At 56.4% G+C, this 22,101-nt stretch overlaps 5 protein-coding genes across 5 annotated transcripts; 2 read left to right on the top strand and 3 right to left on the bottom strand.

Moving 5' to 3' along the window:
* Positions 1 to 2,348: 2,348 nt before the first annotated feature.
* Positions 2,349 to 3,661, bottom strand: GGS23DRAFT_48450 (TFIIA-domain-containing protein). Its single transcript, XM_051514337.1, has 2 exons — positions 2,717 to 3,661; positions 2,349 to 2,665 (listed from the first exon to the last, which is right to left on the bottom strand). The coding sequence occupies exons 1-2, from the start codon at positions 3,484 to 3,486 to the stop codon at positions 2,581 to 2,583; spliced, it is 855 nt and encodes a 284-aa protein (XP_051371731.1). The 5' UTR covers positions 3,487 to 3,661; the 3' UTR covers positions 2,349 to 2,580.
* Positions 3,662 to 4,158: 497 nt separating this feature from the next.
* GGS23DRAFT_48477 (uncharacterized protein) lies at positions 4,159 to 5,139 on the top strand. The gene is made up of 3 exons (XM_051514345.1): positions 4,159 to 4,529; positions 4,612 to 4,903; positions 4,969 to 5,139. The coding sequence occupies exons 1-3, from the start codon at positions 4,404 to 4,406 to the stop codon at positions 5,016 to 5,018; spliced, it is 468 nt and encodes a 155-aa protein (XP_051371730.1). The 5' UTR covers positions 4,159 to 4,403; the 3' UTR covers positions 5,019 to 5,139.
* A 3,091-nt stretch (positions 5,140 to 8,230) lies between these two features.
* GGS23DRAFT_567812 (WD40 repeat-like protein) lies at positions 8,231 to 11,064 on the bottom strand. Its single transcript, XM_051516365.1, has 2 exons — positions 8,851 to 11,064; positions 8,231 to 8,785 (listed from the first exon to the last, which is right to left on the bottom strand). Exons 1-2 carry the CDS (start codon positions 10,517 to 10,519, stop codon positions 8,664 to 8,666), a joined length of 1,791 nt encoding a protein of 596 aa, XP_051371729.1. The 5' UTR covers positions 10,520 to 11,064; the 3' UTR covers positions 8,231 to 8,663.
* A 568-nt stretch (positions 11,065 to 11,632) lies between these two features.
* Positions 11,633 to 14,563, top strand: GGS23DRAFT_48371 (galactose oxidase). Its single transcript, XM_051514329.1, has 3 exons — positions 11,633 to 12,151; positions 12,213 to 12,531; positions 12,595 to 14,563. The coding sequence occupies exons 1-3, from the start codon at positions 11,725 to 11,727 to the stop codon at positions 14,123 to 14,125; spliced, it is 2,277 nt and encodes a 758-aa protein (XP_051371728.1). The 5' UTR covers positions 11,633 to 11,724; the 3' UTR covers positions 14,126 to 14,563.
* A 2,964-nt stretch (positions 14,564 to 17,527) lies between these two features.
* Positions 17,528 to 19,529, bottom strand: GGS23DRAFT_605133 (uncharacterized protein; the record flags this gene model as incomplete). The annotated part of the gene is made up of 4 exons (XM_051519710.1): positions 17,528 to 17,668; positions 17,728 to 17,908; positions 17,999 to 19,090; positions 19,327 to 19,529. 4 exons carry the CDS (start codon positions 19,527 to 19,529, stop codon positions 17,528 to 17,530), a joined length of 1,617 nt encoding a protein of 538 aa, XP_051371727.1.
* Between the last annotated feature and the right edge of the window lie 2,572 nt (positions 19,530 to 22,101).

The raw sequence follows: 22,101 nt of genomic DNA, 5'->3' as shown, positions 1-22,101 counted from the left end.
GTACTGATACAGTACGCGGTCGCCTCTTGATATAGGTAGGGTCGTTCTACCGGCGACGGAAAGCCAACATGGCATCCGTCGTGACAGAACAGTTGTCTCTGGATGTCAGCATGCTGAGAATATATGTAAGTATACACCTATGTAAAATAGAAGCTGATAATGATCCTTATGCTGTCTTAGTCTAGTAGGTTACGGTGGTTATGTGTGTAGTTATCACCCCCCACGCCAACCAGGGAGAGGTACCCAGTTGTGTGTTTAGTTGCGTTTATAGATGGTGGTTACTAAGGTTTGCCTTCGGAACGAAGACCTAAGCAATATAATAGGCGAAGGGCAGACAGGGCTGGGGAGACACGGCAGCGCACGCGCCCCGTTGGTTGAAGTTTCGCCATCGCATAGAGCGGATACGGATGATATTGGAAGCTCGAGGGAAAGGGAGGGGGGGGAGGAATGGGAATACCTAGATGCCTCGCGAACGTGATTTTATGTAATACAGGTGGTCAGGCGATCTGATGGATGATCAAAGGGTGACAAAAATCGGGTCTAACCGTAGCGTCTGGTTATGAAAACGCTCGAAGAGTACGACGTTATAATTAACCTCGTGACGAATTAAAAACGCGGTGGCTATAAAACACGAGAAACGGAAGAACGCAGCCCACCGGGCCAGTATTAAAGGGGGTAAGTAATACTAGGAGGCTCGAATAGTACCCAACCCGTTCGCTCATCGATAGCCAACCAACTCCCCGCCACCCCTTATTTGCGTAAGATGCAATGGCACTCCGACCATCGTCGAAGCGGGGGGACCGTGTTATTAGGTAGTGGCAGCATGGCGATAGTAGGCTAGCTTCTAGGTTTTACAGCTTCTAGGTTTTCCCACGAGGGGATCTACCGACGCAGGCATATCCCTAATAATACTACGTGCGGTGTCCGGCCCGGCTTAGCGGTGCTTAGTCGAGAGACCCCGCCAGCACACAAGGAGGGGAGGGAGGGAGGCCGTCTCGTGCTGCGAGGGCGAAGCCGGGGCAGCTGCTGTTCTGCCGCCCTCGCGGCATCCCTACTGCGATCGGAAACGGCGTCATTATATCTACGAGCGGACGGGCCGGCGCCCGACGCGCGACTCTGCTGCCACCCCAAGCTCTGCGCCTCTGCAACGGCCGCCAGCCTAGCTTTGGTACCGGCGGGCGTCTAGTTCTCGTCCGCAGATGCTCTCTGTCCGCCTCGGGGTTCCATAGCACAAGCGCGCGCACGCGAGCCGTCGGCGCAGGACGCACGCCGTCCGCGCCAGCGCGGCGTCCCCGCAGCAGGGAGAGGCACTTCTTAAAGGGCTGCGCCGTGACCTTCGGGGGGGGGAACCGGCGGAATAGGAACCGGCGGGGCTTGGCCCGGATGATGAGGTTATCGCCGCCTTCGGTTTCCTGCACCTGCCAGAGGGCGACGTCGTAGGGGGCAGCGCTCGTGGAGGGCTCGTGTTGTTTTATCCGATGTTGTAGGATCCAAGGTAGGAAGAAGACGAGAGTGCTGACCAAACTCACGGTCAAGCGGAGGACAGCTGCGTGATCGTCTACATCTGTCGCTGCAACTCCTTTACCATCTTCGGGATCGATTTACGCACACATGCACTTGTGCTTACGTTGCCATAGCCGGAACATTCATCGAAATCCCTGGATTTCAAAGACACCTTTTTTTTCGCAATCGCTGCATATCAAGCCCTTGCAGAAGTAGTGATTTGCCACGCAAAACCAAGCATAAGTTCGTGAATACCCGTGTTATCTCTCAGCTATTCTTACATGACGACGGCAGCGGGGCCTCACCTCCCCCCTCTCTTTCGCTTTCGAGTCACCTCATCTCGTCCGCTGTGCTGTCCGTGTCATAGCGAGTGAGCAACTAGGCGAGTGGGCGGAGCGAGGCCTGACAGGTCGCGAGAAACCACCCGACCGACCATGTCCCTTTCCAAAGCCAACTGAGCCGTCGCCTCCCCCTTTACCACCTTTCTCCTTTTCCTTATGGCCTGCACATCTGACCTTCCCTCCTCTCCCTCCCCTCCTCCTGCGGTTGAGAGAGAGCCAAGAGCTTGGGCAGAGGTGGTGGGAGGGGGGTTCGAGGGAAGAGAAAGAAAACATAGACGAGAGTAGTTGAAGACTGGGGAATAGAGAAAAAAAAGGAAATACAATAAAGCAGCGCGAGAGGACTTTTTAGACCTGTCTCGAAAATGCCTGCCCTGGCCAACCGACGAGACGTTAGACTCCTCCTTCCTTTCCCATCCTTGCTTCCCCCCCCCTCCCTCCTCGAGCTCTCATTTCTCGAGCCTGAAAGCGTCGAGATTAACACCGAGCGATATCTCGTTTCTCCATGCCTGAGAATTCTATGATTATGACGAGTACTCTTCGCCCTCTTCTGGGGGTGTTCATGCGCGTCTGCATCGCCAGGAGAAAAGTGCACATATCTCCGCGAGTGGGCCTCTAAAAAGCTAATGCATGGCGCAAAGAGAATCTACGAGATGAAGGTCACGCGCCGCAACTATGAGATGCCGTGCATGGGGTTGGATACTGCGGGCGGGGGGTGATGGGCCCGTCAAAAAAAAAACTACCACTCGTACTCGCCGGTGGCCTTATGGAAGACCCAATCCTTGCCATTCACGCTCAGGACGCCGTCCTTGAGAACGCACTTCCTATCTTGCTGTGAGCACGAGCGAGACGGGCCAGACAGGGGAGGTACATACCACTTATTCTTGACGCGCTGAACCTTGTCGTACATGCAGAGCATGATCTGGCCGCTATCATCGTCCTCGTCTTCCTCCTCCGGGTTATCGTCGGGATCGTCGAGGTCCGAGTTGATGGCGTTTTCATCGTCGGAGTCATCCCTGAGATCTTCGTCGGGGCCGTCATATTGGGAGGGGCCGGCGTGGGCCAGCTTGCGATCGACAGCGGCGGCTTTGCCCCTTTTGGAGCGCTTCAGGGGTACCATGAGGCCGCCTCCTTCCATGGCCTTCGCGTTGGCTGCGATCTGAGCATGGAGCATCCTATCGATCTCGACTCTTCCCAGCTCGACGTCGCCAGCCGGGCCGCGGCGCATAAGCACTCCGACATGGTCGTCGGTGGCATCGGCGCCGTCTAACTGTGACTGCGCAGGTCTCTGGCCGTTAGCTACGGCGACGCGCTGCTGCTGCACGTTGGTCGACAGGTTAGGCCGGTACTGCTGCTGGTGGTGGCCTTGATACTGCCCGGGGTAATTCTGAGCGACGGGCTGGTTGGCCGATCTCTGCTGGTTGTGCGACTGCGCGCCGTTGGGTTGTTCCTTAAGCTTATTAATGGACGCTGCAGCGCGCTCACCATATTGAGACTGCAACTGCTGAATGACACGTTGCTGCACGGCGTGGGTGCTCTGCTGGGAGAGGATGGATGCGCCCTCGAGGCCAGGTTCGATCTTGACGCCTGGTTCGGGCTTCATGGCAGACTCATTATGCGTCTGCTGGACGTCAGGCACGGGCATGGTGAGACCTGGGGCCTGCGGAGGGATCTGAGCCTGGTTGTACGAAGGCCCATTCGCGGGAGCCGGGGGGGTCGGCTCCGGTGCCGAAACAGCAGGTTGGGGTGTCCCCGTAGCAGCCGTAGCAGGGGCCGGGGTCGGCTCCGGCTTGGGATCCCATGGGAACACCGCGAGCTGCTGTTGGGAAAGCTTCCTCTGCCATCCCTAAGAGGCGAAGTGTTTCGTTAGCTAAGCTGTCCACGCCGACAAGGCCGTAGAGGCCACCAGGAGCCGCTTTCCCCTATTGCCTAGTCTCCCCCTTTTCGTTCAACAAATTTTTTGGGGGGTAAATGTAGGGGTGGGAAGGGGGAAGGTTTATCGGATGCTAGACATGGGGGGCAGGGAATATATTGAATGAAGGAAATATGTGATAATCGAGGAGTAGCCGGGGTTTGCTTCAAAGAGTAACTGGGTTAAAATACAAACGTGCGAGCGAGGGATAAAATGTTGTGAACGTGCACAGCGACTGGCGGAGGCATGTGCGGTACAAGATGGTGTACTGATGGTGGACTTCCACCCCTCCGGTCCTCGGGCCAATGAGAGGGGGGCGCGTGGAGGCTGAGTCACCGGGCGGTTCGCAGGCGGCCATCGGGGGATAAAAGCCCCAAATAGTGCCGTCCGCCCCCTCCTGAAAACCGCCCAACCGCCCCTTCTCCCCAACCCTCGGCCGAGGCCTCTCCTCTGGTGTGTGCGGAGGCTTCCAGACAACGCACGTCTCATCGGCGTCGCTATCAAAACTTTACCAATCATAATCGCAGACGACGCTGTATTTTATCCTTTATGGGTTCCCATATCGCCATGTCATGTCATGTCGTGTCGCCGTGTCGAGTTGTTTTGTGCAGCAGGCCCGTCCCATCCCTAGGAGGGACTGAGTGAGGTTGATGGTGATGGTGATGGTGATGGTGATAGCGATGGCGATGGGTGCCGCTTGGCTAGAGGCGCCGCGAATCAAGGGAGACAAGGAAAAAGAAAAAAGGGCCAAGAAGGGATGGAGAGAGAAGAAAATGGTATGCGAATGGTACGTCCAGTTGACCGCTTACCTTCCTTAGCTCTTCCAGCATGCCTTCTTCCACGCCGCCCTCCTCGAAGTCGACACGCGACGCCTCGATCACGTCCGAGATGATCTGCTGGTACACAGCTCCGACCTGGTTGTTCGACATTTTCTCGGTGGCCCCGGCCTGGCCGAGTCGGACGGGACGGAAGAGGAGAAAACAAGGGCAGCCAGAGAGAAGGGGATCGAGGGTTGGGGCCGGGTGCGATGACGGCGCGAAGGAAGGATGGGGATCAGGATCGGGATGGGGGGGGGGGGGAGATGCTAGATTGGCTGCTGCCCGCGAATGCGAGATGCGCAAGTCGCAATTCGAATTGGGAGAAGGAGTAGGTAGTAGACAAAATCCTGTGCCGGCGACGAAACAGGATCGCGCTGACAAATGGCGCGCTGGTTAGGCGGGATGGCGGAGAGTTGGTGGTTGATGCGGCGTGCGAGAGGCAGATGAGCGTCGAAGGCTGCAAAGCACGCCAGACGCAACGAACCGGCCCAGCTGCTTCTTCTCTCTCTTCTTTAGGTCCTGTCCGCTCCTCCGCATGGACCCCTCTCAATCGTCCGGATTCAGGCCTCGCTGGCTGGTGAGACGAGGTTTTGCACGCGATTCTGCGCCGTCGGGTGCGGTTGCAGGTTTGGTTACTCTGGGAGATGCTGTTCCGCAAGTTGGTGATGTTCTCGTAAGGTTGGCTGGAAATGCCAGTATGTTTGATAAAGTGCCACTTTGCTGCTTACCTAACCCCCCAGGAGCCACTAGCGCCCCCGCCGGGTGGATCGCGACTAGCCGCTGCGGTGCCTCCTATAGGCTGCACGCTAGGTGCCTACAGGCGGTGCCTGCTGGAGGGTACTGACGAGAGGTGCCGGCTAGTGGCAACCGCCTGCAGGCTGGGCGGTGGGTTATGTGCCCACCAGATGTGTAGGTAGGCAAGGTACCTATGTACCTACATCGTACCTCTAGTCCCACTAGGTACCTATACCTAGGTACCTGACCTATTATTTCCACAGTAATACTCCGCGGCATCAGCGATCGAAGCCCAATGGGAACCCTCCCAGTCCAGTCCCGCTCGCAGGCGTACTATAGACCGCGGAACCTTAATGATTAGGCACCGCTATCCCCAGGTATCCCCATGGACATTCGCCCTGCTGGCCTCGGGTACCTTGGTTATGAGAGGCAATGCATGCAGGTATTTATCAAGTACCGCGCACCACCACCTTCGCTGAAGAGCATACCTACCTTACATACACCTAGGTACTTAGGTCCCGGAATATCGACAGGCTTTTACCCAGCACTCTACCGGACATTGGTCGATCAGGCGGCCGGCATGATAAAGTATGAGTAAGATCCAAAACGGACAGAAACTAGGGAGGTAAGAGGTACCTACCTCCTAGTGTCCGTGGTTACGACGCGGAGAATCCTCGTGTATAGGAGGTATCTAATACCCCTGCCCTCTTACCTCCACATGTACATCCATACCTAAGTATGTACCATACAGGGAGGGGGGGGTTTATTGACACTATGTCAGCAACCCTTTCTATGACTGGATATAGTATCTGCCTCGTGATAAGAAGGAGTTAAACTCTAGGCTAACATTATTACCATTTCCTAACATAGTTACCATCCGGATATAATGTTATTATTTTAAAAAAGGTACATTCTATAGGATTACCCGGTTACCTCTATGTTACTAAGTACGTACCTTTGTACCTTTGTATCTTTTACGTCTGTTACCTTAGGTACCTCCTAACCTCCTACCTACCTACCTACCTACCTCTTCCATAGGTTCGAAGATAGGTTCGAAGATAAGTAGATAGATTCTACGTACGCGAACTAGCTCCCATAGATTCGAAGATAGATAGATAGATTCTACGTACGCGCGCGCGAACTAGCTCCTATAGGTTCGTAGATAGGTAGATAGATTCTACGCGTGCGAACTAGCTCCCATAGGTTTAAAGATAGGTTTAAAGATAGGTAGATAGATTCCACGCGCGAACTAGCTCCTATAGGTTCGCAGATAGGTTCGCAGATAGGTTCGTAAATAGTTTCGCAGATAGGTTCGAAGATAGATAGATAGATTCTACGCGCGAACTAGCTCCTATAGGTTCGAAGATAGATAGATTCTATACACCTAAACTAGCTCCTATAGGTTCGAAGATAGATAGATTCCACGCGCCTGAACTAGCTCCTATAGGTTCGTAGATAGGTTCGTAGATAGGTTCGAAGATAGATAGATAGATTCTACACGCGAACTGGCTCCCATAGGTTCGTAGATAGGTTCGCAGATAGGTTCGAAGATAGATAGATTCCACGCGCCTGAACTAGCTCCCATAGGTTCGTAAATAGGTTCGCAGATAGGTTCGAAGATAGATAGATTCCATACGCCTGAACTAGCTCTCATAGGTTCGAAGATAAGTTCGAAGATAGATAGATAGATTCCACGCGCGAACTAGCTCCCACAGGTTCGCAGATAGGTTCGCAGATAGATAGATTCTATGCGCGAACTAGCTCCCACAGGTTCGCAGATAGGTTCGCAGATAGGTTCGAAGATAGGTTCGTAGATAGGTTCGAAGATAGATAGATTCTACGCGCGAACTGGCTCCCACAGGTTCGCAGATAGGTTCGCAGATAGGTTCGTAGATAGGTTCGAAGATAGGTTCGTAGATAGGTTCGAAGATAGATAGATTCTACGCGCGAACTGGCTCCTACAGGTTCGCAGATAGGTTCGCAGATAGGTAGTAGATCATGGTGTTTATAGAAAAAAGATGAAGACAACAGGTCTAGGTAGGTAGGTGGTCTAGGTAGGTAGGTGGTCTAGGTAGGTAGGTGGTCTAGGTAGGTAGGTGGTCTAGGTAGGTAGGTGGTCTAGGTAGGTAGGTAGGTAGGTAGGTACCTATGGAATATATAGACATTATATCCGTCTAGACATTATCATATCCGTCTGGATATTAGTTCCTACGCAGTCATAAAAACCATCCTGAAATAATAAGAAGGAAAGGTAATAAGGTCGGTACCGTAACCCTTGCTGTAATTCTTTTAGCCCCTCCGAAAGAATGACTAGCTAAGGTAACCCTTACTAGATTTAGTTACCGTGTCGGTACCCCGACTCTATTGCTAACATACTGTCCATAGACCCCCCCCTCCCTGTATGGTACCTACTTACAAGCGAGGACAGTACATAATACCTTCTCACCTTAGGTGCCCAGGTACATCGGCACCTTATCTCGGGTACATAGAAGAGGCCACCAGCTTCCTCCACTTGTCGCCAGCAGACACCCACACGAGAGCTGCAGCGCTGCTGCGCGCGCTGCGCATTGCGTGCAGCAGGGATGTGGATGAATCATTCCCCCCTTCGCTATCGGGCCCAATGTGCTCTATGAGCAGGGGATGCTAGGACTTGGGAGGGCACGAGACCGCTATAACCACTGGCCTATACTGCCCTGCTAGGTAGCAAGTCTAGCGTGCCTCGCCATGAAAAAAAAAAAACTAGCACACAAATGCATCCGTTCGACAGAAACAGCATCATATCATACACTGCCCAACCTTAGGTACCTGTCAGGTACCTGACCTAAGTACCTGCGCAGTAATCAAAAGCACAACGGATATGATAAGCGACAGGTAATAAGGGATATTGCTAGGAGCACTTCACGTAATCAAGAGGAACATAATCGTCCCGGCGTCAACCTCCCATCATTATTATGATAAGCCGGACACTACTACCTAACTACGACTATCACGCACCCAAGTCTACTACCACAGCCGGCATACAATGGATATTCCCGCGCCTAATAAAAATACAATGTAACCACCCAAAAAAAGAACCCCCCACACGCGTACATACGCGCCGACCCCCTCTCTTCTCTCTAGTGAACCGCGCCTTTTCGGCAGCGGGCGTGACCCGTATCGTAGCTTCGTGACCGAGCCGTATCCGGACTGTACGTGACCTTCGCAAATGCTTCGCCACCACGAACCCCTGAACGCCGCGCTGAAAAGGGATATGCACCCTAGCCACAGCGCCAGACATGCCAGAAGGAAATAGCGATACCTACTGTTGTTGGACACGGTCCTGACGTCCGTTGCACGCCTTCGCGTCACGGAGTGCCCTCAGCGAATCGTCATCTGCTTGGCCATCTGGGCCTTGGTCGAAGCGCCGCTGGCCCCGACGCCGGCCGACGCGCCCGCCTTCTTCTCAAACACCTTCCAGAACTTCAAGCTCTCGTCGGCAGCTGTGTGGGGCGAGGCCCAAGTTAGAAAATAGGTGCATACCCGGTCGATGAGGTTTATCTCTTACCTGCAGTTGCGAGCATCTGCCCGTCGGGGCTCAGGCAGCTGTGGAGAACGCGGCTCTCGTGGGCGGGGATCTCGACGTTGCGGACCAGCGTCGGGTAGCTCCAGATGCTGAGCGAGTTGTCGGGGAAGCCGCTCGAGCTGACGATCTCTCGATAGCTGGTGCTCCAGCGGAGGCTGGTGACCTGCGAGCCCGTGTCGATGCTGTTCACCCGGGCGCCGGACGTGGTGTTCCAGAAGTGGATGTGACGGTCGTAGGAGCCGCCGCCCGTGGCCAGCAGGTTGACGTTCCAGGGGCACCAGGCCAGCGCCTTGACGGCGGCCTTGTGGTTCGTCTTGGTGAACTTGGGCACGGCCAGCGACCGGGCGTCCCAGATCGAGACCAGGTTGTCGTTGCCGCCGGTAGCCAGCTGCGCGCCGTCCGATCGCCACTCCAGGCCGCAGACCTCGGACGTGTGGGAGACGAGCTCGGCAACCTTGTGCTCGGCGATGCGAACATCGTGGTTATAGACGAGGCCGCTTCGGGCACCAGTGGACAGGAGATGCTTGTTCCAGCCCATCACGCCAACGCGCGTGTCGTGGCCGAACATGCTGCGCACCTTGGTGCCTTCCGAGACGTCCCAGATCTGCACCTCGCCGGTTCCGAGACCCACACCGACATAGGCGCCGTCGCCGGACCACTTCACGCTGCTAACATAAGTATCCGGGCTCGTCTCCAGTAAACAGCTGACAGAGCCTTCGTCCGCGGACCAAACGTAGACGTTGCGCTCCAAACCGATGGCAACTTGGTTGCCCGAGCTCCAGTCGAGCAGGTTCAAGTAGTAGTCGTCGATCAGGCCAGGAGCGTCCAGGACGCGCTCGGGGGCGGTCGCGATGCGACGCCGGAACTGAGCAGAGCCGGCATTGGCAGCCTTGAGAGGTCGGTTGTATTGTTGGCGAAGGTCGATGGGCTTAGAAGACTCGGGCGGCGCCGGCTTGAACTGGAGAATGCGAGTGCCGAGATTGACGCCACAGGCGCTAGCTAGGGAATCTTGGTACGCGACCGTGTTGGGAGATGGTCGGGAATAGTTGGCAGCCTCGTCTTCGTCGATGTTCAAACACTCCAAGGCAGCGATGGCATCATTAGTAGCAGAAGACAAAACGTTAGAGCCGTCACCGCTCTTGGGTCTCTTCTTGTCTTGAACGTCGAGCTTTCCAGAACCCGAGTTGGAGATGGCGGAGCTGTTGCTCCGGTTCGGGATGAACCGGTCAGCAGCGTAGGTGATGGTGGTCTTCTGCCTCAGAGAGCCCTTCTTGGACTTGACGCTCGGAGGCGTCTTGGTATGACCCGTCCCGACGAGAGCGAAATCGGAGACACCGAGCTCCAGCGCCTTGCGGGGAGTGGAAACCACGCGGGCAATGTTTGACTTGGACTTGGGCGAATCGCGACGAGTGCCCTTGGCGGTCGACTTGGCTAGATGGGCAGCCAGATTTCCTCCATACACCGACTTGGCTGGGCGGCATCCCTCGTAACTGGACGATTGCCGGTCGGGCGTGAAGGGAGACGTTTCAACATTGACAGCACTGGTCCGTTGACGGGGGGAGGGCGTGAGGGGCATCCGTCCGCCAGCGGTACGGGCAGAGAAGAGTCCCTTGTGGGACTTGAGGGGTGTGGACACAGCAGGTGAAGCCATACTGACTGACTGCGTATCTGTATCGGGTAACGAGATGTGAAAATGATAAACTCCGACGAGGAACAACCGAATGTGCCGAGGGAGTAAGGATTGAGATAGAGCTCCGATAAATCGAACAAGCTCCAAGAGACTCAAGCTAATGGTTCCTGGATTGGGGATGGGTTAGTATCAACGGTTTGTGTTCGATGTGATCGAAGATTGCCTTCGCAAAGAAATAGGAAGTCGGTGGGGCGACCAGATGGCTGTGTATCCTCGAGAGGCTATAGCAGCGATGAGATCTAATGGACCTGAAGTATTTGCTTGCGGAATGGCTGTATGAGTGCTGGGTAGGAATGCCTAGACGGCGCGAGCGAGAGAGAGGGAGAGTGAGGGTATGCGGATGAGGAGAGAGAGTAGAAGGGTTATGATGAGGAAAAGAATCGAGTCTGGAGTTCGTCGTCCAGGCCGGGAGCTTTATGTGTTTACAGCAGGTGGAGCGACCGTCTTTCTGGTTGTGCAGGGCAACCGCGATGGAGAGTCTCCCACAGCAACTTCCGCACCATCCCGGTCCCGCAGTACCAAAGTACCCCAAGTGCGATGGAATTTTGTCGTGGCCCGTGCGTCGCTGTCGCCCACTCAATTGCGCGTGAAATGACTACAACAGGGCTGCGTGCTGCGGGTAGGTATCCTACCGGTACAGCCAGCGAGTTCTCTGGTAGATCCACTACCTACGTGTACATTATGAGTATATTCCTGGTATTGAGTCAGGTACCTAGAGGTACCCAAGGTATACATATACCGGTACCCAATGTCCGTATTAATTTCCCCTTGACTCCCGCAAGGCCCCCTCCCCGCCTGCCCTGTCGCTGCTTGGCTGCCCTGCTCCCGTTGCCTGGCTTGGATCTCACCTTCGGCCACCGACAACCTTCGAACAACACCCCTGCGCTCCTCGCAAACGCCTCGTCCGACAACCATTTCCACCCAACATTGGGTGACAGCGAAGAAGCATCCATCGCTCCCAGTTCCACCTTTGCATCATAAATCCCCGTCGGCCAAGATCAATTTCCCCCTTTCGTCGTCCTCGGCCTCGTTCGCGTGGACCTCCGGTGCGCTGCGAAGTCTAGAAATGTTGGCGTAGCGAATCCTCCATCGATCGCTCTCTCCTCTCCCCTCTCAGCCTTGCCATCCCGCAACTTGTGCTGACCACTTGCCTCGACGCTCGGAACATGGCTCATCATCCCTCAACTCCATCCACCTCCTCCCACTCCCTCTTCGGCGGCCCCGCCGGCTCGGCCAACCCGCCGCCCCTCCCCCCATCGCATTTCATCACATCGTCCGCCTCGCAGGCACCGACTCCTGTGTCTACCGTCTCTACCGTGTCCTCCAGCAACACCTTTGTTATGCCGAACACGCCCATGAAGAGTAGAGCCATGATGGATGGGTACCGGCCCAAGGTGACACGAACCCTCGGTCAGCGGCCTGCCTGTTTGGTCAACGCCTCGGTCACCTATTGCGGAAACAACCAGATCTATGCCTTTGGCGGCTTTGACCAGTACACCGACGAGGTTTACAACCACGTGCTGAAGCTAGATCTCGTCAGCCACCAGTGGAGTCTAGTAGACAACTACGGCGACATTCCCGGCGTTCGAATGGGTAGGTTGCGACGCCGTGCCTTTTGTCATATGCACCCTGGGCTCACCGCAGATTTCGGCAGGACACACTGCGACTCTGTATCAAGGTGACAAACTCTTGGTTTTCGGCGGCGAGAACGAGCACCGAAATTATTTGTCCGACCTGATAGTGTTCGACCTGAAGACGGCCCACTGGACTCAACCCCACGTCACCGGCCCGATTCCGAAGGGTCGAGCTCGCCACGCAGCCGTCCTGCACGAGGATAAGCTGTTCATCGTCGGTGGCATTACCGGCCACGAGAGCTACGTTTCGGAAGACATATGCTATCTGGACTTGAAGACCTATACCTGGTCGAGGTCGTGGCGTTTCGTACCTAGGTTCGATCACTCGGCGTATATCTGGTGAGTATAACGCGGCCTACGTATCAGCCTTCCCGCCCCCTGCCGGATGCTGATCTTTCGTAGGGGCGACCGGGTGTGGGTATTTGGCGGGCTAAGTAAGGATATGGACAAGATCGGCGATCTGTGGTGGCTGGACTTGAAGGGCAGTCCGGATTTCGACTCTTCGCCCCAGATCGGAAATATCTCCGATCGGCATGCGGCGGGCAGCCGCTCAAGCGACTCGCCGAGACCCCACTATTCGCTGGGTGCAGGTCCCCCCATGGGAGGAGCCTCAGGCTTCGCAGCCAACATCCGAACGGCTCAAGTCAACACCCCGTCGTTCCACCTGAAGAAGCCCGTTCCGATGGCACCTGGTGCGATCTCGGCCCTAAAGTTCGTCTCAGGAGGCAATATCCCGTCCCAAGGCTCCGGCATACATTTTCACGTCTACTCGTCGGGCACCCTCTTGGACTTTGTTACCCCTGCCGCGACGATTACCTCTAAGGATTGCTCCCTGTCCGCGTTGGACCTAGTAACGCTGAGGTGGCAGAAGTTAGCCGAGGGTCGCGAAATATTCAAGTCGGGGTACCGGTGGCATTACTGCACAATAAATGAAGATGGCACGAAGGCCTGGCTATTGGGGTGCCCGACCGATCCGGGCAGCGACATGGGCCCGAACAGCTTCGAGGAGTATATAAGTGACATCATGGAAATCGACTTGCGACGGTACGGCTTCCTAGGAAACCACTTGTCCCCCGAGCCCCGAACGGAGCTTTCCCGGCCGATGTCCCGCATCCGAGCCCATGAACAGCCGTCAAAAGGGCTCGGGCACGATCTCGCGAAACTTTTCAACCAGCCGCCCGAGTCGGGAAGCGGTACCGATTTCACCATCACCGCCCTCGCCGGCGACTACGCAGACGAGGACATGATGAGCTCTAGCCTCGTTCGCTCGGGAGAATCCCCGATGGGCCAGAACTGGCTCGCCCCCGATGCGCCAACCTCTGCCCCGATTCACGTACACAAGCTCATCCTCCAGGCCCGGTGGCCGCACTTTTCCCGCCTCTACAATGCGCAGATGGCCGAGTTCCACACCAAGAAGATGCACATCCCGGAGCCTTACACCGTCGTCAAATCCTTCCTCTACTACCTCTACACGGATAGCATCCATGCCGACGACGGAGTTACCGACCTCTCAGACGTTGCCGGGCTGCTAGTGATGTCCAATATTTACAATATCCCGCACCTGCGTCTGCTGTGCGTCAACCGGCTATCGAAGGAGCTCGACGTAGAGCACGCGTGCATCATCTGGTACTGCGCGGGGATGGCGAGCGAGGAATGGCTGCGGAAGCGGGCCGCGTCGTTCTGCCTGACGCATTGGGGCCGGATCGTGCGTACGCAGGGCTTCCTGCGGCTACCGAGGTCGGCGTTGGTGGAGCTGTCGCAGGAGATCGACATGGAGGGCCGAGTGATTGCGGGCGAGGAACTAGAGTACGTCGACAACTACCGCGGCCGGTTCGACGCTCCGGGCACCTCGCGCAAGGACAGCATCGGCAGCGAACATACGCAGGCTCTCCCGTCGGATGTGGAGGACTCGGAGGGCATGGACCTCGCTTAAAATGCCGCCGCCACTATCGAGGGCGGACGGCCCGATAGCATTACTACGGTGATCAGATCGTATAACGCTCAAGGGGAGAGTCGCCTCCCGGACGTGTGGGCGCAACGATTGAGTAGTCTCTTTGCCGTTGGCTGCTAACTTACTGAGTTGGAAGAGAGGGGAATACGAGGGCGTCTGCCTTTCTAGTTATGGATAAACCTGTCGAGGCGCGCCTGGTTGCGCGTCCGATGACGACGCAATGGACATGAACGGTCTCTCTTTCTGGTCATTTTTTCCACCGCCCCCTTACTTCCAACGCATCCTTTTTTTTTCATCCGTCGAAAGGAGAAAGTTATAAAAAAAAACACCCTGCTTCGTCATCTAGGGCAGAACACAGCATGGCTCCGGCGTTTTGGCAGTGAAGGAGGGGAAGGAAAACAGGGAAAGGGGAAATGGGATGACTACTGGTTAGAGCCTACAACCTATCGCTTGCGGGAGGGGAAGAGAGAGAAATGATGACTCAGGAACAGATCGTTACGGTGTAGAAAGGGGGAGGCACGGGACAGGCAGAGAGACATGCGGGATAGGCGGATCAGCGTAGCTAGCAGACGCGGACGGAGTAGCTGGCGTCGTACCTAGATTCTTAGCTGCGCGAGGGCCTGAAGGCATCCTGAAAGCAGGGGTGGTCGACGTACCGAAGCCAGACTCGATCAACCGACACGTGCCTCCTCCTATACCTCCCATACCCTTGGACACAATGCACGAGTGAGTGCCTGCACCATCCTCTACAAGGCAGCGTCCCCATACGCACATACATACTTGTCTCTGCAGCGAGCTAGGTAGCTCCCCGGCGCTTAATCGCAGGCGTTAGCCCAAGGCCTGCAGCGGCCAGGCGCTATGACTCGGCACCCCGCCGTAGTTATGCCTCGGCGGCGCCACGCTCTGTCCGGGCACGTCATCCCTAACACGGGCACCGGGGCCGGGATCCAGTCTTCATCTTCATCTTCATCATCATCATCATCTTCTTCTTCTTCTTCTTCTTCTCCTTCTCCTTCTCCTTGTCCCCTCTCCGCCTCCGCCTCCTACCTTAGCCCAGTCTCCGCTCGAGGTCACCATCCAGTTGTCCCCCGGGGCTTGACCCAGGCCAACTCGCCTTCTTCGCCTCTCCCCCCGCCCCCTTTTTGCCCCACGGGAGACGGCGTACGCACATACGCACGTGCGCAGCGCTGCGCAGCGTCGCGTTCGCGCCGCGAGGGGCGCGGTCCGCGCACCAGCGTCAGCGTCAGCAGCGCAAGCCACGCGGCGGGGCCCGCCCGCTCGGGTCAGATCGGATGGCCCCTGCCGAAAGGGCTCGCCGCACCTCGGCTACTCGTCGGGCGGTGGCGTCGCGTCGCCTCGCGTCGCCTCCTCGGTGGGAAAGAGGGAGGAGGGGAGGGCGATGGATGACGTGGGTGTGCGCTGCCGTCGGGGCGGTGATGGGGAGGAGAGAGAGAGAGAGAGGGAGGGAGGGAGGGAGAACGGGAGAAGCTGTGGACAAGCACCCCCTCAGCAGGTACCTAAGCCGGCGGCCAGAAAGCCAGGCAGCTAGCGCGATCGGCGGCTCGGCTGGCCAGCTGGCGGCTAGCCTTGCCGATCTCTCGCCCGGGAGACGACGGCTCCGTGGACGTGTACACGTGCGACGCTCAGGCTCCCCCGAGGGGGGCGCGAGCCAGACACGTGCTCGGAGCCAGCCAGCCGAGGCCAGCGGTTGCAGGGCCGCCTAGGGGGCAGTAGGGTAAACGTGCCCCCCCCCCCCCCCCCTTTTCCCCGGCCCCCAAGGCAGGGTAGGTAGAGAGAAGACAGACGCCGCGCCGCGACCGACGGCCAGTTTGCCGCCTGCCTGAGCCGTAGCCGTAGATATACCTACATGTATAAGTACATCTGGAGATGCCCGAGCCGTATAGCATACACATGCTTACATCATGCCGCCCCTCCCAGAGAGAGAAAGATGGAGAGAGGGCGGAGAGGAGGGGGGGGAGAAGGAATACGCACGCGGCGCCTGCTACACCCGTGCGATAGCTCCCCGCACCAACTAGCCGGCCAACTTACCTACCTTATCCACAGCCTCTAGCAGACAGCCGGACTTCACTTACACGAGACAATCGCGCGGCTACTTAGACCGACCCCCCGCCGGTCTGCCGATCTCCATTTCTCTCCCCTTCTCTCCCTATCGAATCAGAGGCAAAGAACATCGGGGGAGCTAGCCAGCAGACAAGCACCTGGTATGTGCTTCGACACCCCCTCCCGTACGCGTTTCGCTCATTTACTCACCCGCAAAACGAACTGGTTGAAGAAAAAAAAGACCCCTGATCCAGAAGTGTGAGAAAAACAGTGCGAAATTCGTAATTACACACAGGAAATCAGTATCTACGTACCCTGAACCTAATAGTCTATAAACAAGAGAGCTGCGTGTCCCTTCGAGGGGAAGACGAATAAAGAAAGAGAAACCCTAGAAACCTGCTTTTTCCTATCTTTTTGTTTTTGCCAGGAAATTCTTAAATTCCTCTCCTTTTCCCCCTTAACTTTTCTTGCTTTTTAGGTATGGTGACCAGAGGAGAAACCCACTTGCGAACGCCTAGCTGTTGACACCCGCCGCAACCGATTGAGCGCGAAGGAAATTACAGACAGGGAGGGAAAAGGGGAGGGAGGTGGGGGGAATAACAAATCATTTCCATCAGCCGTGAGGCATGGCCATTCTCGGGATGAGCGTCTCTTGTGTAGAAAAGGGGGGGGGAAGGTGTGACGGGAGCCAGATACCTCGCTATCCGGAAGGAAAAGCGCGTTGCTGTTACGCACGCCGACGCAACGACCATCCCTGTCGTCATGCATCATTCATCGTCTCTATCGTATCCCCCTCCTTATTTCGCCCTTTCGCTGTAGTTGTGCTTTTGCGGTACCGTCATCTCAGGTTGGATATATAACCACCCGCGGTAGTAGATCAGATATAGTGACTCTCCTCGAGACACTCAAATCGAAGATGGTGTGACGCACATTTGTTAGGATACCATTGTCGACTATCGTCAGAGTTGTGTTTTGGTGGTGTCGAATCAGTGACTGGAAAAGAAATACGGGAAAATGACGACGACGATGCTTGCTGAAGTCTATCGAGGGTATACTTAGACTGGACGCCTTATGCAACAAGCACAGAACGCCGCCCAAGATGCCGTAAATGACAAACTTTTCCGAACCGAGGGAAATCATGGCTATGTACAGTCGCCACGGAATGGGGGTATCCAGTCTATACGAACGCGCGTCTATGCCGATGAATGAATGCGGAGGGGACTAGGACCTCTAGTCGGCTGGGTATTTTCAGCGTCGGGCCTCAGCTCGAGATTAGAAGCTGGCGTCACCATCGCTACTTGATAATCAGGCGGGCAGCGAATCCTATAGCTGCATCTCCTCGCCTATTCCGGGTAGCCCGTGGTTCATACCTGCCATGTTGAAGGACATCTGGCTGTTGGCAAGGTTCGCTCGGATGTTAGCTGCTTGGGCTTGGATCTCGCAGGCCGACGAGTGTTGCTTGTGCTGCGAGACCGTTAGTATTGGCATGGCACCGACGATCATATGAACGGGAGAGAACCTACATATTTCAGGCCGTTCAGGTTCTTGTATCGCTTGTGGCAGTATTCGCACTTGTGAGGCTTCTCCTTCTCCATGCCAGTCTCGCCCGGATAGGGTGCCGACGTTTCGGGGTTGACTATGGAGAATGAGCCGTCCCCATTCTCGTGGAGTTGTTGGTTCTGGTGACCGTGTTGCTTGTGATACCTATATATTGATTTAGCGACAACGTTGAAACCGGGATTGGCGCGCTCGGGCAATAAACCGAAAAAGGGGAGACGGAAAAAGAAAACTCACTTTAAGCCATTCTGGTTCTTATATGCCTTCTCGCACCCTATGACCGGACACTTGAACGGTTTGTCCTCCTCGGGAGGCATTACCAGAGACCCCGGGTTTGCGATCGCTCGCTGAAGCGCTGCTAGGTGTTTCGGGTCCGTGATATTGCCGAATTGGCTCGCATCTAATCCGAACTGGGCCATCTGTTGCTGGAGCGCTCGTTGGTTTGCCGGCCCACCATTCGGGCTATATAGGCGCTTGGCCGGGTCGTCGATGAAGAACTCGGATAGGCTGGTGGCATCAAAGTTTCCCATGCCGGTGAGGTTCAGGTTGCTCATGGAAGAGAAGTCCATCTCCATACCCTCCTTGCTTCCGCCCATCTGTTGGCCCAGCGCGGCCTGCTGCGTCGTCAGGGTCGGCGTGTTGACCGACGAGACCGTCGGGTTGTTCTGGAACCCGTAGTTGGGTGCGCCGGGCGTCGGCGGTTGCGACGAGCGAAGCGCCTGATGCGATAATCCGGAGCTGCTCAATTGAAGCTGGGGTCTCTGCTGCTGTCCAAACATCTGTCTCGTCTGCTGGATGGTCCGCTGGCTGTCGTCCATTTCCATCATACCGACGGCATCATCCATCTCCATATCACCGACAGCATCCATCTCGTCGTTAGACTGCATCCTGTTGAGCTGCTGGGACCGTTTTTGAGCGTTCGAATCCATCGACGTCGATGACTGTCTTCCCATCTGCATCCCCCCAAAGGTCATACTGGGGCCGATATTGCTTCCTAGCGTCCTATTCTGTTGGCCGAATCCCATCTGTCCTTGGTGTTGGTAACCTTGCGAGTCCTGCCTTCCGGCGCCCGTCGGTACAGACGGTCGATTATTGATCGAAAGTCTGTGCGGCATCTGCACACCGGTGCCGTTTCGGTTCGGCTGGGCGTTCTGGCCCGTATGAACCGTCTCGTAATGGCGGAGAAGGTCGTGCATGGTGTCTAGCTTCAAGTCGCAACACACAAAATTGCGCAAGTACTCGGCCTCCATCTTCGGGATGTACGAGTTAGAGTGAAATGAAGGCGATTGATGCGCGCCAGTGTACGGCGAGGTCCCGGTCATAGCGAGGCTGCCCGTTGCGATACACAGTGGTTAGTATCACCCATCGGAGCATTCCACATATCGGACAACCTAAAGAGAAAAGGGGAAGAGAGGGGGGGGGGAAAGAACTCGGAATCATTCCATAGGGTGAGAGGAGGGAAGGCGGGGGGGGTACGCCACGAGACAACAGCCTCGATAGGCGGTATATTGAGATGACAGCAAAAAAGACAGACGATCATGAGGGCGAATCTGGTTACGACTTACTCATCTCTAATGAAACTCCCAACCGAGGCTCCACCCCAACTCATACCGCCGTTCACAAAACTGCCTGCGAGGCTCTCTCGGCGACCGCGATTAGCCTGTTCGCGATTCGGATTAATCATCGAGATGGGCTTGGGCCCGGCGCTGACGAAGGAGTCCTGGCGACTGCGGCCGACGGCCGAGTCGAGCGCAGGACCGGTGGTCATCTCGACGTCGCCGTGTATGTCCAGCTGGAAGATGTCGGCGCCGGCGGGATTGCCGTTCTGGTCTGGAGGGGGCGACGTGGATATGGAGGTGCGGATTTTTGGCGCTGCGGTCGCGGTCGCGATGTCTATTGGCTTGGACGGCGGGGGAAGTACAGATGCGGATGCGGACACAAAAGCGCTGACGGTAGCGACAGCAGCGGTGGGCACAAAATAGTTGCTGGGACCGGGAACAGTACCAAATTGATCGTCGGGGGTCGCAGGTTGGGGCGAGGGAGACGGCGAAGTAAGTGAGTGTGAAGAAGTTGGTGTCGGAGCAGCAGTGGTCGTAGTAGTCGTAGTAATGGTAGCACCAGTAGCGGCAGCGACAGCGGCGGTAGCGGTGGCAGAGGCAGCAGCAGAAGCAGCGGCAGTCAAGCCAGGCGCAGGGCCTGAACCCGAATTATTATTGTTGGTATTCTCGGCGCTGCTGCGGCTGCTAAACGGATGCTCGGTGTCATTAATCGCTGGGGATGGGGTACGTGTCGTACCTGTTAACCACCGGCCCAGGGCGCCCCCCTTCATGATTGGCAGAGGGCTGTAGTGGAGTCGACCCTGGTATGGTCTTCCTGGTCCTCGGTCCTTGGAGGGGGCGGTCTTGGGCTTGGTCGGCTCTGGTTGGTGCCCTTGGACGATGTATCGGAGTGTACACTACGTATACATATGTAGGCAGGTAGGTATGTGCGGATGGATGGGTGGATGAGGGGGGTGGATGGGTTGGGATGCGGGCGGAGGGTGGACGGATGGATCAATGGATCAATGGACGGATGGACATATGTATGTGCGTCTGTAGGTGCTGGGGAGTGTAACCGCAGTTGCTGAGCCGGCGGGTTTCGCTATACCAAACGGGGCCGCCGTGGTGAGGATTGACGATTGCTCGCTCCCTGGACCGACGAGGGACACGGGGAGGTATTATGTAGAAGGGGACGCTGTCCGCGCGCGAGACGGCGGAAGAGCAGCCAGGGAAGACTGGGGACGGCGACGGCAGACGTCGGAAATAATGAGGAAATAAGTAGGGAGAGTAGAGCGGTCGGGAGGGGATGATAGAGAAGCCGGAGACGGGTCGAGGTCGAGGTTGAAGATGGCAAACGGCCTGCCGTCCAGAAACTCGAGGTTAGTGTAGGTGTGGCAATAGTGGTACATGGGGGAGGCTAGGCTAGGCTAGCCCGCGAGTTAGATTTGGTAGGTACGAATCGATGCACCGCTGCAGCTGGGGCAGAGGGCCAATTGCAGGTACGTAACACGGCCCAGAGGACATGTGCTGGTACATCCGCTGGTACGTGGGTGGGGACGGGCGTGGGAACATGGGATGCATGCGACGACGGGTGATGGAGGGATGTACCCAACTTGGGCAGATATAGCCGGTCGATGTACCCGAGCTAGCCAGAGCAATGTATGCGCCCACGGGGACGCCACCGAGGTTATGTACCTAGGGCCTGTGCATGCGGTACATGTGGTACATGTGCGCAGCTGGCGTGGATGGCACCTGCAGCGGGCGGGCGAGATGGAAGGCGCCTAGCCTGTGAACGGCGGAAGGAACTGACTTGGGACTTGGGCGAGGGGGCTAACGAATACCTGGGAAGGGGCGGCAAGGTGGGGGGGAGGGACTGCGACAGATGGAGCGATGATGGGAGGGGAGGGACGAATCCAAGGGCATGCCTTCCCGGTTCGGTCCAAGTTGGACCGCTCCAGCTGGAGGCAGGTACGAAGAGGCAAGACCGAGAGGCGGTACGGAGGTACGTATACATCACCACATAGCATCATCAACCAGGGCTCTTATACCATCACCATCAACTTATGGTGTGTGCGTGGTGTGCGTGGTGTGCGTGGTGTGCGTGGTGTGCGTGGTGGTGCGTGCGAGCGAGCGTGCGAGTCTGCGCGCGTACACACACGTACATTGACGTATACGTCCCATCGGCCCAGTAGCGGGTAGGCGTGTATACGTGTGCGTAGGTATGTATATATATACATGATGCGTTACGGCACGTCCGTGTGCAGCGTGCAGGGCAGGGCGGGTAAAGGACAGGGAGAGACAGGGACGGAGACCAATACGTACCTAAGAAGAGGCGCTTGACTTACACCGAGGATGAGAGCCCAACCGCAGAGCTAGCTGACCTGGATGCCAAGGTCCTACCGTGGGTTTCGTCTCAGACTGCCGTGCCACGAGTCTCCCATGCGACCACAGGAATGGGAGTGAGCGTGTGCCTCGTCGTGGGATGTCGCGTGTGGAAAAAGATTCGGCAGGTATACCCTCAGGTATATAGGTATGTAGGTAGGTATGGATATGGGATGAATGTGATACTTGTGCGTGCGTGCGTGCGTGCGTGAGTTGTGTGCGTTGTGGGCGCGCGTGCACAGTACGTAGGTAGGTATTGTATGCTACGGGCCACGCCCTATGTATGCACGTAATTTGTACGGGTCGACGCGAGGAGGTATTACCGTACGTGGTAGAGCTGAAATGTGATCAATGCGGTCAATACCCACGATCACAATCGTTGCCGGCGGTCCAGACTAGGGCCGAAACTAGCACTGTACG

The sequence above is a fragment of the Durotheca rogersii genome (assembly GCF_024521655.1).
Source record: "Durotheca rogersii strain YMJ 92031201 chromosome Unknown GGS23scaffold_10, whole genome shotgun sequence".
Taxonomy (NCBI): domain Eukaryota; kingdom Fungi; phylum Ascomycota; class Sordariomycetes; order Xylariales; family Xylariaceae; genus Durotheca; species Durotheca rogersii.
The sequence above is the reverse complement of the archived record's forward strand: the minus strand, read 5'-3'. Positions and strand labels throughout refer to the sequence as shown.